Below are 14548 nucleotides of genomic sequence, written 5' to 3'. Positions count from 1 at the left end.
TTGGATGATGCACGTGTTATGGCAGTGGAGGTGGTTTGTTTGGTAGAGGAGACTTTTCCGTGAACCATTCTCACAAGTCTACATCTCATTGTGCGTTTAGTGGATGAAATTGCTTTATGTGGCACTGTGCATGCACGTTGGATGTTCTTCCTAGAGTGCTTCATGAAGACCTTAAAAGACTTTATGAGGCAAAGTTCAAGGCCCGAAGGAAGCATGGCCGAGGGTTGGTTGATACAAGAGTCTCTTGTATATATTTCAGAATTTCTTGGTCAGGTGGACAGCTCTTTGCCGCGACTATGGAGCAATGAAGAGGACTTGAGGATGACCTCTATTGTGCCTCAAGGAAAAGGACAGAGTAAAGTAATTGACAGAACATTGATTGATGATCTCAATTTCACTTGCATCCTTAATAGTGATGTGATGAGCAGATGGGTTACAAGATATGAGGATGCAAAGACAAAAAGGCAAGCAGAAAGAGCTCTCTTTCGGAGGCAACATGGCTCTCGTAAGGCATACCCTAAGCATCTAGCAACACTTCCGAATGATATCCATGTTGATTGGTTGCATGAGGAAATGGAGAGAGCAGAGAGCGGCGAGGGGCTGCATATCACGGCGGAAGAATGGGAGTATGCACGAGGATGCATGTTAAAGGTACATAGAACTAATGTTTTGCATTAGTTGTAAGTGATTTGCTTTTAATATTTATTCACATTGCATTAGTTGTAAGTGATTTGTTTTTAATACTTATTCACATTGCTTACACAAATATTGCTTCTATTTTGGTCCAGTGCACTATGTTCAATGCTATATGGTGTGAAGGCAAGCATTTTCGAACACAAAGAATTAATGAAAAGAGGAATACACAAGATTGCGGTGTCATTAGTAGCTTTGAGGGAGCCAATGGAAAAATGGATGATTATTGTGGCACAATCCAAGACATATTTAGGCTTGACTTTCGTCGCTTCTTTGTGTATGTTTTGGATGTCAAATGGCAAATGAACGTGGTGGAAAAAGGACCTAATGCAATGATAAAACGCCATGCAAGTGGCTATGTAACTATTGACTCTACAAAGTTTTGGCAAACAAAGAAAGATAGGCTCGTATTGCCACAACAATGTGAGCAGGTATGCATTTTTTTACTAATGTGTTTCGTGTACATATATATCTAAGCTCGCGTACCCCTTGACTTTTGATATACTAATTAATTACTGCAGTATGTGTATTTGAGTAGGTTATCTATCTGCCAATGGTGCATGACATTAAATGGTGGTATGTCATCCCTATTGCACCACGTTCCAAAGTGATTTATAATACATTCACTGATATGGAGCATATGGAGGATGTAGCAAGCCGCAATGAAGATGATGTCGAACATGCCAATGAAGATGTTGTGATCGATGATCAAGAAATAAGAGATGATCATGATAATGAGGATGAGCGTGCCATTTCTCATGATCATAAGGATGACCCTACCATTGAGGATGATGGTGATGTTGATGAGGATGATCAGTGCATCGATACCATTATCAATGGACAGAATATCGATAGTGGAATAAATTTAATCGTAGTCTTACAAATTGATCAAATGGATATTGATGTTGATCATTTGGCAAGGATGGATCTTATTGAAGATGAGATCGAACCCTAACCAATCCATCACTGTATCGTTCTAAATTGATGACATTTCTATTGTATATGTTGTCTTTTAATTATCATCTCATGATTTATTTTTGAATATATTACATTGTTGTAAATGCATGTAGTGGGATTGTGTAATGATATATATTGTAATGTACTATGAGATGGTTTAAAGAAAATGGTTTTTAATTTTGTAAAGGAATAGAGTTTTTCTTAATAAAGTTCTCGCGTGTAATAAAGCGTGTATAATTGCGCGTATATATACGCGCTGATACATGCGTTTCTGAAAGCAGTATACACGTGAATTTAGATGCCAATATACATGCACTGGTAGACGCATTTCTGAAACCAATATACACGCGAATTTAGATGCCAATATACACGCGCCCGATACTACTCATATACATGTGCGACCATACACGCGCCCGTAACTTATCACGTGTATTGAACGTGTGTACGGCAGCAGTGTCTTGTAGTGATTCTTAGGTCTCTCATCATTCTATCACCGACTCATTGAGAAGTATGCACATATAGTAGCTCCTTTGACAAATAAGTTAAAGAAAGAAGAATTCTTTTGGGATGTAACAGCACAAAAGAGTTTTGATGAGCTGAAAAGAATACTTACTTCGGCACTTATCTTGGTATGTCCGGATTTCTCTAAGCCTTTCACTATTAGAGGGCAGATGCATGTAGAAGAGGCATTGCTGCGGTGTTGTACCAAGACCATGGAGTCATTTCTTATGCGAGCCACAAACTTGATGACAAAGAGATGGAGATGCATGTGTATGACCAAGAGATGATTGCTATTTTGCATGCAATTAAGAAATGGCATCACTCAGCAGCAACAAAATTTCATTGCTACTATAAGCGCTGTGGAACAGCAGAAATTTGTTGCTATGAGCGTAGCCTAGTAGTGCTATTTCTCTGCTGAGCAGCGAGCGGAATCCCCAACATCCCGACAAAATAAATGATGTTATGCCCCCGATGTGTTATAGTGAGGGAGAGATTCTCTGCATGGAAAATCAGCTTGGCTTATGTGCCAACACATGACAACTTGGTAGATTTATTCACGAAGGCTCTCCCACGAGAGAAGTTTGAAGCTTTTCCCAAAGCTTTAAACTTACTTCCCTTTGGGAACTAATCTATGCTCCCCATTACAATCCAAAGGGCCTGGCACGTCTCTATATTTCTAGTGCCAACTCACCCCTTCTTCACATCATCACTTCCAAGGGGGATTTATAGCCATATTTGGTAGTGATGTGTATGAACATACTAGGACCAGCAAAGGCACTTTTTCCCTCTTTAGGAGGTTTTTTCCTCCGTGCTAGTATACACCCATCTTGGGGCATACTTATCTTCTTTGTACATCACACATTCATTATCTATCTATCATCATATTGTGTGCTCTCTTGAGCTTTCCCACTGTGAGTGTGTGTGTGTGTGTGTGTGTGTGTGTGCGTGCGTGCATGCGTACGCATTCCTGCAACCCTATTTCCAACAACCAAGTGTGAGCACCAAAGATATGCACCAAATGAATTAGCCACAAAATAATGAGAGAGAGAGAGAGAGAGAGAATTAGCAAAGAATAAGTGTGTGTGGGAATAGAACCGTTTATAACTATTAATCACAACATCATTCAAACTTATAGTGATTAACAATGACGTTTAGTGTCACAAAAATAATACTAAAGGTGATGTTAAGTGACACTTAGAGTAATGCTAAACATCACACTTGTGACACTAAACGTCACTTTTATGACACTTAAGTGACATTTAGTATCACAAAAGTGTTTCTCTAATGTTTAGTGTCACAGAAATAATACTAAAAGTGACATAAAGTGTCACAAAAGTGACACTTAGAGTGATACTAAACATCACATTTATGAACTTTCGTGACACCAAACAACACTTGTGTGACACTTGGAGTGATGTTTAGTGTCACTCTAAGTGACAGAGTGATGTTTAGTGTCACTCCAAGTGTCACTTAGAGTGACAAAATGTCACTCCAAGTGTCACAAAATGTGACACTTAAACTCAACACATAGCCAAACGGGTAAGATTTTTGACATTTAAACATCATTAAAAGTGACATTTAGATCGATGTTTAACGATGTATCTAATGCATCACTTGACACTGAAGTGATGCGTAGCCCCCCCTTGTCTTGTAGTGTCTGTATCAACAACCCTTTATCTATAAAAGAGCTCTACGAATTATTTTTGTAAGCAAGTGATTAGAGCTCATAAAGTTCACATTAGATTGGGTCCTTGTTTACATAAAATCTTCAAGATTGGTTAATTCTCCCTTCTCATTATTGTTTTAGCATTAACCTTATGCATGCAATTTTGTTGAGTTTCATTTTTGAGTACACATTTTTTCATTTAGCTTTAGCATTGGTGTACATTATCTCTATACTACCAAGTTTAGTTTTAGTAGATCCATCTCAACCCAAAATTTTACATTCCTTCAATATTTGATTGCCAATATGTAAGGCTTTTGAAAGAAAGAGGCTTGAAAGACAATGCAAAGAAAAAAAACTTGCAACAAGTGGTATCCTAGTTTGGTTAGTGTGTTTGTGAGAGTGGTGTGTGTGAGAGTGGCGTGTGTTTATACTTCAAACTTTTCTTTGAAAATTTAAATTAATAAACAGTAGAATGGCTTGGCATTATGACAAAAATATTGTGGCTACTTTGATCTCATTGTAGACCATTCTTGTCTCAATAAAAACATGTAACATGAACATGGCTTACAATATGCACAGTGTCCTGTCCACTTTTTAGCAAAATGTTGACATCTAGCTCCTAGCTTTTATTACATAATCCACATATACACTGTCAACCTAAATGTGAAAGAAAATAGCTTTTGTCCATATAGGTACACGAGAGAGAGAGAGAGAGAGAGAGAGAGAGAGAGAGAGAGAGAGAGAGAGAGAGAGAGAGAGAGAGAGAGGGACACACACACAGAGAACGCCCATATTTACATTAGTATAATTACATTGGAAGAGAATGGCTGTGAGCTTAAGCAACCACTTAGGGAGCTCTAACCAATTTAATGCGGACACCCTAATAATTTCAATGTCATAAGGTAAAGTTTGGACAGCCAAGCAATACATGTGCACTAATTTTGTACACAATGATGATCAAAGCATCATGTGACCATGTCTACTTTTGACCAATGACTCTTTTCTTCAAGGAAGATAACTTACATATAATGGTTTGTGTGTAAGCATAATAATAGATAAATGTGATAAATGTTACCCTCATTTAGAGTACTAATGGCATAATCAGTGATTGAGATTTTAAGCTTGGGATGCCATTCAAGGGCGTGAAATAAGAGCCCAAAAATGGCTATTACATGAGGCTGTTAGTGGAGACATCGCTAATGAAGGTCAAATCTTTATCATCACATGACCTTAAGGTATAAAAGGGGGAGAGGTTTTGCAAATCCATGTAACTGGGGCATTGAGTTTCAATTGCATTGGTGACCATATCAGGGCAAGCTCCATTCACCTCAACAAGAGTAGTAGGAGTCTGCAAAAGCACTAATCTTTGTCAAGAAGTCATTTGCTAGTAAGTGCTTAGTGTTAGGTGAACAAATAGAAGATGAAGTGATACTTTCAAAGAGAAAAAGTATTAAAGTCAGTGCTTTATCTAATTGATTGAAGTGTAGCATTGTAAAATCCACTAATGAAAACTATTAGTTGGTGGTTAATCCAAGTGCTTTGACTTGACTTGGTTGAGGTATAGCATTATGAAACCAGAGTATATAGAATGACAAATGCTAGATAAGTGTAAATGAAGAATAGCAACATCATAAAACTAAATTAGGCATACCTCCCCTTCCATGATGAAGCTGTCGAAGCCGAAGTCTAGGTTCGGGTTCGAAGCTGCCAACTTCATAGCTAAGAACTACATAGCTCAAAGAGGAAAGGATTAATCAAAGAGGCAAGGATTAATCGAAGAGAAAGTTACTCAAAGTACCCAAAAGGAACGCTAATTTGAGTGAAAACCCTTACTTCTACTTGGTGTTGGAGCGATTGCACGTAGTTGATAATCTCGTCAAGCATCATGGCTTTCCCAGTTATCTAACACCATAATAAACAAGGATTAATAATGTTAATATCTTATTTAGCAAGGTGATAACCCTATCATCTTGTGTTAATTATAAATTGCTTATTTATAAACCAAACATATAATAAATAATAATTATTTATTGGTATTTTACCTTACTGCAGCCCGGAACAAGATCTTGCAAAAAGCGCATTCTTTGGCTGATTTTCTCTCGTCGGACCTGGGGAAAAAAAAGCAGCAAAATTGTGGCTGAAAGGCAGCAGATGTTGGCCACAATTCCACTGTGTGTGTGCGTGTGTGTAGAGAGAGAGGGATTGATTGATTTTGTAATGGAAAATGCTTCTCTCTCTCTCATAATTTATTGATAATTGCAGTAATAGCTCGAAAATATTCCAATTTAAAATTGAAATCTTGTGAACTGTTGGCTTTTTACCCTCTCAGCCAAGCTATGGCTATCTGTGGCCTGTCCTCGCCTTGCTCTTACGTGTATGTAATCGGTCTTAGGGGGCTCTGCAGGCTTAGTGGGCAATGGAGCTTGAGCCTCTGCTGGCTTAGTGGGCGTCTTAGCCTTAACCCCACTTGATTTAGCCGTTGCTTTTCCACCTAATGATGCATTAATCCTGCCCTTGTCATCCCTAGTACTTATGAGCTCTTCTTTCTTAATGGGCAAACTCTTCTGGCGCTTCAAAGAGCCATTAGCGACCTCGTGCTCCTGCAGTATTCACACAAAGTTTTGATTGATCAGCACATAGAATTATGGCAGCATAATTAAAATTAGTCTCAACTTGAAGCTCTCACAACTTGATATTAATGAGCATTTTCTCTAGTAATGATCAAGGCAAAGCATAGACAAACACACACACAAATAAATAAATAAATAAAGAGGAGCAAGATGGTTGATGTGCGGTGATAATTAAGTATAATTGGAGTAATAATCAACTGAGTAAACCTTAGTCACAAGGCAGCTTGTTGTGGGGCAAACAAAAGGAGGAGGAGGAAAACTGACAAGCAAATGGTGCCACCAAAAATAAAGACCTAGATTAAGTAAACCTACTAATAATACTGGTATGCCTTAGTGTAATTAAAGCTTGAGATATTACTTAAAAAGATTAGCTATCACCATTAATAAATTATTGTTTTTGTTACCTTGGCCTGACTAAGATGAGCACTGCATTCTCTGCTTCTCTTCGGTACAGGCAGAGAGCTTAATTGTGCAGGTGATTGCAGGTCAGCTACGGCAATTAGCTGCTGATGCTGCAATTGCGCCATGAGAAAGGCATTACCTTGCAGAAGGCCATGATCTTCTGCGTGAGAAGCCAAGCAATCAGCTTCACCACCATTAATGACAAGCCTGCGGAAGAGCTCCAGCTGGGGGTCTGGGTGAGGAGGAGGCATGGAGCAGCTGCGAGAGAGGAAATGGTGCAAAAAATTATCATAAGGTGGAACCTTAGGAGGCCAAGTGTAAGGTCCCATGAGGGGTTCATGAGTAGGAGCTTGGTCACACATGGGGGGCAAGGTGCAGGCAACCTCTCTCAATATGTGTGTGTGTGTGTGTGTGTGTGTGTGTGTGTGTGTGTTACTGTGTCGACAGCAGCAATTAGCTTCTCCTCATAGTAAGAGCTGGCCCGACAATATGTAGTAAAGCTACTGCTGCTAAATAAACCGCTAAACTAGCGACTTCTAACTAACCAATGCTTGCTTCAGCATTGTGGATAACCGGGCACAAGCTCCTATTCGCTGCAAATCGACAAATTACTCCCCTATATATATATATATATATATATATATGTATGTATATATATATATATGTATATATGTATATATAGTTGCCCCTTTGTGGATAAGACCACTTTCAAGTTTAGTAGGGTGTTTAGTAGTTTACACATAAGGACCTTGTCACCCATATGGGCAACCTTAGCAGGCACCCTTTGGGGAGTGGGGGGCTGCACAAGGAGTAAAAGTTTTAAAAACGATAGCATGCGTGAGTTCAACATAAGGGGTTATGTGCTCACATATGGAGTTTTTTTAAAAAAACCATACATAAGCCATTTTTTCAATCCAAAAAGTGAGAAAAATAATATGTACATCATGAGTCCTTTCATCATATCAAAATTCATACCAGGAGTGTGTCGAGCTTATAAAAATCCGTAGTTACATGGGGTTTTCTAACCATGCATATTGAACGCACGTGTTACATGGGGTTTTTACGTAGTGACCGTACAGACAAAAGTAATTGAGTGGCCTATCGTATTTGTCCGTGCCTAAGTCTTGTCTAACTTGTCCAAGCTAAACACTTTTTTGGACATTACATGACATAGATGGTGAGCTTGTTAACATTCTTATGACACCCCTGTGTGAATTTATTTGTGTGATGGTGGTAACTTATTTCGCGAAAGGGTGCACTAAGAAACACGTACAATAACAAACAAGTTCAACAAGAGTGCTTTTTAAATGAAATTAATCACAAAAATATTGAATAAAATTGATATTTTATATGATTAAAAAATAAGTTTGTAAAAAAGGGATCATTTTAGAGGGTAAAAATTCACAACTAAGGGGGTAACTTGAAAACACCTTTTGATTGCACTTGATACACAGGGCTTTTGTTGAAGCATTCTCTTTGATTTCATAGGCTTAAAAGGATGGCATGCTGAGAGGTGCAAAGTCTCAACCTCGTGCATTACAAATGTGGCATACTTGATTCTCTCTAGTGATTTTTGTCTCTCTCCCATCAGCTTCAATGTGGAGTATGTGTGATGTCACTTTGAGCTGGTTGAAGAGTATGTGTGATGTCACTTTGAGCTGGTTGAAGAGCATGTGACATGTGAGTTTCCAAGTATCCTTGCATCTAGATTAACCCATGCACCACAAGATGATCTCATTATAGGATCATTCTAGGCGGTATCTATGTCCTTGGGTACATATATATGCTAGATATACTTATAATAATTCTTTTTATTTCCTTGTTGTATATCCTTATTGTATAGTGCATGTAGTTGCCCTTGTTATTTAAAATATTGATGATGTAATTGTGGAAGAGAGGCCATGGGTACGGTTATCTATCTTCATGCTTTGGCATGCCAAAATCTATATACTCTTTGTGAAGCTAAATGTGTGGATTGAGCTTGATCCAACCATGGAAGCTACTATTTTCCCATCAGCCCGTGTGTGACATAGGTGGTAAGCTTGTTTTAACATCCTTGTGATGACCCTACATGAATTTATTCATGTGATAGCAACTTGTTTCGCTAAAGGTTGAACTAAAAAATATGTAAGATAACAAACAAGTTTAACAAGTGTGTTTTATAAATGAAATTTCTAAAACAAATTCACAAAATAAATTGATAAATTTGATATTCTATGTGGTTTTTTTAAAATTTAAGTTTGTTGAAAAGGGGACACTATTTCAATAACAAGGGCAAACACATGAGAAGGTAATATATGGCATATATGTACCCAAGGACATAGATATCATCCTATCTTGTGGTGCATTGGTTAATCTAGATGTAAGGATACTTAGAAACTCACATATCACATGCTCTTCAACTAGTTCAAAATGTCATCACACATACTCCATGTCGAAGCTAATGGCAAAGAGATAAAAATCACTTGAGAGAATCAAGTATACCACATTTACAATATGCATGATGTTGAGGTCTAAGTAGCATGCCACCCTTTGAAGCCTGACATGCTATATGAATTGAAATTATTCAACCACATTTGTAATATGCATGATATTGAAACTTAGTAGCATGCCATCCTTTAAAGCCTATATGAAATCAAAGAACGCTTCAACCACCATTTTAGACATAAGAAGGGGGCGGGGGAGGGGATCATCGTTAGGGAAGGCCCCTTCAATGGGTCATATAATATGAAGAAGGGGGATGTCAAGGAAGGCCCCTTTGATGGGTCATAGAATATGAAAAATCATATTGTTGTGTGAGATACAAAGGCATAGAGATACAGGCATGAGAGTTGAAAGAAGAGAAGGAGACTAAAATGAGAAACTCCTTTTGTCATTCTTCAAGAACATTGACAAGTTGTGTGAACCACATGCCGATGCAAAGACATCAAGACCCTCAACAAGAGAACACAACTTGAGAGGGCCCCACCAAATAGAGTCTTCTAAACAAACTATCCTCTAAACAACTTGCTATTTTAAGCACTCAGAGCCCACAGTGACCATGAGATGGGAAAGGAACCAAAGGGGAATCCTATGCGTATTCCTTAGATGCATGAAGGGATTAGCACATAGCCCCTCGAAAGTTGATATTCTCATACATCTTTGTAACCTTATTTCCTTATCAAAGTGAAATTTTAGAGCCCTCTAAGAGAGGAGAACTTGCAAAAAAATTAATCAAGTTCTAGCAACCTGAATGTGACATTAAGTTGCTTATTCCACATTATATCCTACTTCATTTCATCTTTTATTATGAAATCTATATGGGATAATATAGGCATCCTTAATTCTTTTAAACTATATAAAATATGATGTATTCTTCATTTATTCATTTACATCTTATGTTACATGATGGATTCTATAGGTCTCCTCCAATTTTATAGATTATATGCATTTTCTAGCACTTTGACTTTTCAAACCATTCTGGCCTTTCATACATGTCAATAGTAATCTCTCTCTCTCTCTCTCTCTCTCTCTCTCTCTCTCTCTCTCTCTCTCTCTCTCTCTCTCTCTCTCTCTCTCTCCCCCACACACACACAACACACGTGTGTGTGTGCACGTGTGCATGCACGCACATAGGTCTACATGTCTATGTGTACACGCGTATGCAATCACACGTGCATGTGTGTATGTGTGTGTGCATATGTGTATGTAACAACACAGAGGAATAGATATATGCCAACGCCTCATGGCATAATATTTAGAACGGCCTCCTATTTTAACATGGATGCACTTGCACTTTAAGGCTTGATGGTTATATAAGGTCAAGAGGAAATTTTTCTTTAAGCTTCTAGCCACATGATTGAACTATTTGTGCACATTTGTGATCAATTTAGGCTAGTCACTACCCACTACTTCATGCGTTAGAAAATTAGTAGTATACTTAACTATTACTTTACAAATGATAGAGTTATTGCACTCTTTATGTTTCATGTTTTATTTATCTAAGCTAGTGGCTATTAGTGTGAGTATGATGTTCTTCTTTTCAAATATTTACACTCTTGAGCTTCATGCATTGGTATCAAGGCACTTTGCTTAGCTTATAGCCTTCTCTAATGGGACACTTAAACTTGGCCAAAGGCATTGTCCACGGAGTTTCCAAAAGCGGCATAGTAAGATTTTTTCTTGAAAACTACTGTAATATATGTGCATTAAATGTTTCTATCCACTATTAACTTGACCATACAAAGATAGAATTAAACCCAATTATTTGCTTGGACATTATAGTATGCTACATGGATAATATATTACTCAACCATTTGGTTTTTAGTAGTATGCTACCGACAAACAATTAATAAAAAGAGTGATCTTATGAGGAAATATATAAAAATCAAGACCTGGGAGGCAATGACATGTATTAATAAAAACTTAAACTTGAAAGTAGAGAATATCAAGGAGACCTAGTGAAGAAAGTAGACAATTCCAACTCAGAGGCTTAGGTGGAGAGGGGGTGGAGATGGCCAACCTAGGTCACAAGAAAAAGTGTTAGAATATATGTGATAACAATTGAAGACGTGTGTCATCAACATCCCTTATTTGTTGTACTATCACAACGTGTTATCACAAGAAACCTAACAAAACTTTTTTACTAATACTTCTACTTACATCAAACTAAGTATTTAGTACAATAAATGAAAAAATTTAAGATCAAATACTAAAATGAACTATAAATAAATTTCAACTCAAAAATGTGTCACAAGCTCTTAATACCTATGAATGCAAGACTATGTTTTTTTCTAACCAAATGATCTGAGGTGGATGCTCTTCAAGTGGTTAATTAAACTTGCAATGGAGCTAATACTTAAATTGAATTTTCTTATTCAAGTAATTTTTTATGTTAAAACCTAAGAAAGTACTAAGTATAGAGACACAAAATCCAAACATGCTAGAAGTGCTCTAAAGAAAGTAAAATTAGCATTACATATGTTTAAAGGAATTATTCTAAGAATAAATAGATGATTGAGCACTTGGAATCAAACAACTAAGAATAATTAATTTTAAAGAAGCAAGAAAGTGCCAATTCAACCAATTTTTTTGTTTTTGTTTTTCGAGCCGGGGTCAGAGAAGAAGAATCACTCCCAAAACAAGAAGAATAGAGTAGATAGGCAATTCAACCAATCACTCCCAAAACAAGAAGAATAGAGTAGATAGACATTTCAACCAAATCAAAGTCAAAAAACAACCAAAAACTCTCATAAAGAATTCAATACTTTTGAAATACAACATCAAAATATTAGGAATAAAAAATTAATGAGAAAGTATAAAGAATAGCATTAGCATTGTTCATTGCATTCATCGCCCATTTAATGAACATCATAACCAAGCCAATGATCCATATGATGGCACCAAAGTGTAGGGATGGGACTTAAATCTAGGATCTCTCGATCGAGGGACCTTGATGTGTAAACATTTAGAGAGAGAGAGAGAGAGAGAGAGAGAGAGAGAGAGAGAGAGAGAGAGAGAGAGAGAGAGAGAGAGAACACTCATGCACATGAATGTGTGGTCACAAAGACACAATCATGGCCACTAGTTTTCAAATGAGGTCCTTAATATGACATTATGAAACATAATCAAGCTATTTCATTCAATCTATTTTAATCACATTGTGTGGGATGTGGTCACTATTCATATCAATAGCCACATATATATATGCATGACATCATTATTACAAAACCACATCATTTGACTAGTCCTTCTCACATTAGTTGTCAAATGAGGTCCTTATGACATTATGAAACACAATGAACCTATGCATGTGACGGTCCTTATCATTCTATAGGTGAGGTGGTCATGTATTTCTTACAATTCCTTGCTCCAATTGATTTCTTGTGATGCTCTTTAGAACTTCGAAAGATACCTTATGTATTTCTACTCATCATCATTGGTCTTATAGGCCAAAAAGAAAATTGAATAAGTTATACTTTCTTTCTCCAAGCCCGACCCACCCCCCTTCCCAACCCCTTTGAAATCCATTCCTTGTATGTTCTCTACAATATGTTTTGTCCTCATACCATGACATTGAAGTGTATGATGCTTACAATGTCTACAATTATAGGAAGAAATTACACTTGTTTACATACCAAATATTAAATAAGGAAGTAGAACATTAGTATAATGATGAAAACATTTAGTTATTTATTTATTTGCAAATCCTTTCAATGTGAACAATTCTTTTTAGATCTCTTTTAATGTGAGGACTTTTTCTATATCTTTTTTCAAAATTTCCTAATGCATAAAACTTTGATAGTCACATAATTGTTGATAAAGCTCTTTTTAATATCTCTTTTCACAAAAAAAAAATATGCATGTGTAATTTCCTAATTCATAAAACCTTGATACCCACATAATTGTTGAGATACAAATTCAACCTAAAGGTGAACCATTTATCTTTTTTTTAATTCCATTTCCTTTTTAACTATAATTTGGAAGTTTTTTCAATTACTATTTTTCTTTCACAATCAAAATCAAATGTCTATAGAAAAAGCATCCATATTCATAAAGCAATCTTATTAACTGGAGAGAGTTTGTTGTCATTTGCAAGAAGTATTTGAAAAGCGCATTCACAGGCCTATTAATAATTTTTTATACCATTAAGTACATGAGTTCAATAAAAAGAGTAAGACATGTTTTCATGGACTTGGAGAACCATTTATGTACATAAGGGCTATTCTTTTGAAAATGTGAAGGAACCATAATCTTGGTGCGAAAAAGAGGCAATTTCGGGATCTTCAAATTTACAAAAGTGGAGTTAAAAAAAGTGGACATTTTATAGGTAAAAAAACAACCTCAAGCACATGTGATATATACGGTTTGAATATGGTGAAAACCCCAACCCCACATCCCTCACACACTTAACCCGCTCACCTTCCCTTTCCACCTCACTCCTCCATTCACCTTCTTCCTTCCTTATTTTCATTTTTCTCCTTATTTTGTAATAATGATCAATATAGACCTTTAAAATATTCTCCAAGAATGGATTTAATACCATGGATTATATTTGTTTACTCTATTAGGGTTTAATGGGTCTCGATGGCTTTATCTTAACTTGTGAAAGTAAGAAGGATAATCCATGTATTATATTTGTTTACTCTATTAGGATTTAGTGGGTCTCAATGGCTATATCTTAACTTGTGAAAGTAAGAAGGACAATCCTATTGGTGTAATGTAGTCATGTGCCCTTAGCATTAATGAAATCCACTTACAATTATGCATAAAATGATTTGCCATGTGCAATAGTGAAAGGGATGCCTAGAGACACTATTGTAACACACATTTAATAAAATATCAAACTTAAATACAAGAGAAAACACACTCTTTTGTTTGTGTACATTTATGCATCAGACTTTCATAGTCACCTTGGACAAGTCCTAAATTACCTTGCTTAGGAGATGGTGAGATATAACAAAATGTCTAATAATGCTAAATGAGATAATTTATTTAAGTCACAACCATAATCACAGTCACTAATTTTATTCATGACTTAAACCAATGTCTAGAAGATAACAATTATGACTTGAAGCATTATCTTCAAAAAAATTATGTGTAATTGTAATTTTGTCTGAAGCTTATTTGACTAAGGTATTTGGCATTATTTTGATTCAATTATTACTAAGAGTGTGATTGTATGAGTTCACGAACTAGCTTCTCTAATCCTTTATTCTAA

At 36.5% G+C, this 14548-nt stretch overlaps 1 protein-coding gene across 1 annotated transcript; it reads right to left on the bottom strand.

The window, feature by feature from the left end:
* Positions 1–4816: 4816 nt before the first annotated feature.
* On the bottom strand, positions 4817–7324 carry LOC147642244 (uncharacterized). The gene is made up of 6 exons (XM_086776693.1): positions 6852–7324; positions 6139–6417; positions 5860–5925; positions 5651–5719; positions 5469–5543; positions 4817–5165 (listed from the first exon to the last, which is right to left on the bottom strand). Exons 1-6 carry the CDS (start codon positions 7209–7211, stop codon positions 4986–4988), a joined length of 1029 nt encoding a protein of 342 aa, XP_086632819.1. The 5' UTR covers positions 7212–7324; the 3' UTR covers positions 4817–4985.
* Between the last annotated feature and the right edge of the window lie 7224 nt (positions 7325–14548).

Source organism: Cibotium barometz, chromosome 1, assembly GCF_041138505.1.
Source record: "Cibotium barometz isolate CiBa-2024 chromosome 1, ASM4113850v1, whole genome shotgun sequence".
NCBI lineage: Eukaryota > Viridiplantae > Streptophyta > Polypodiopsida > Cyatheales > Cibotiaceae > Cibotium > Cibotium barometz.
This window is presented reverse-complemented; position numbering and strand designations above follow the sequence as displayed.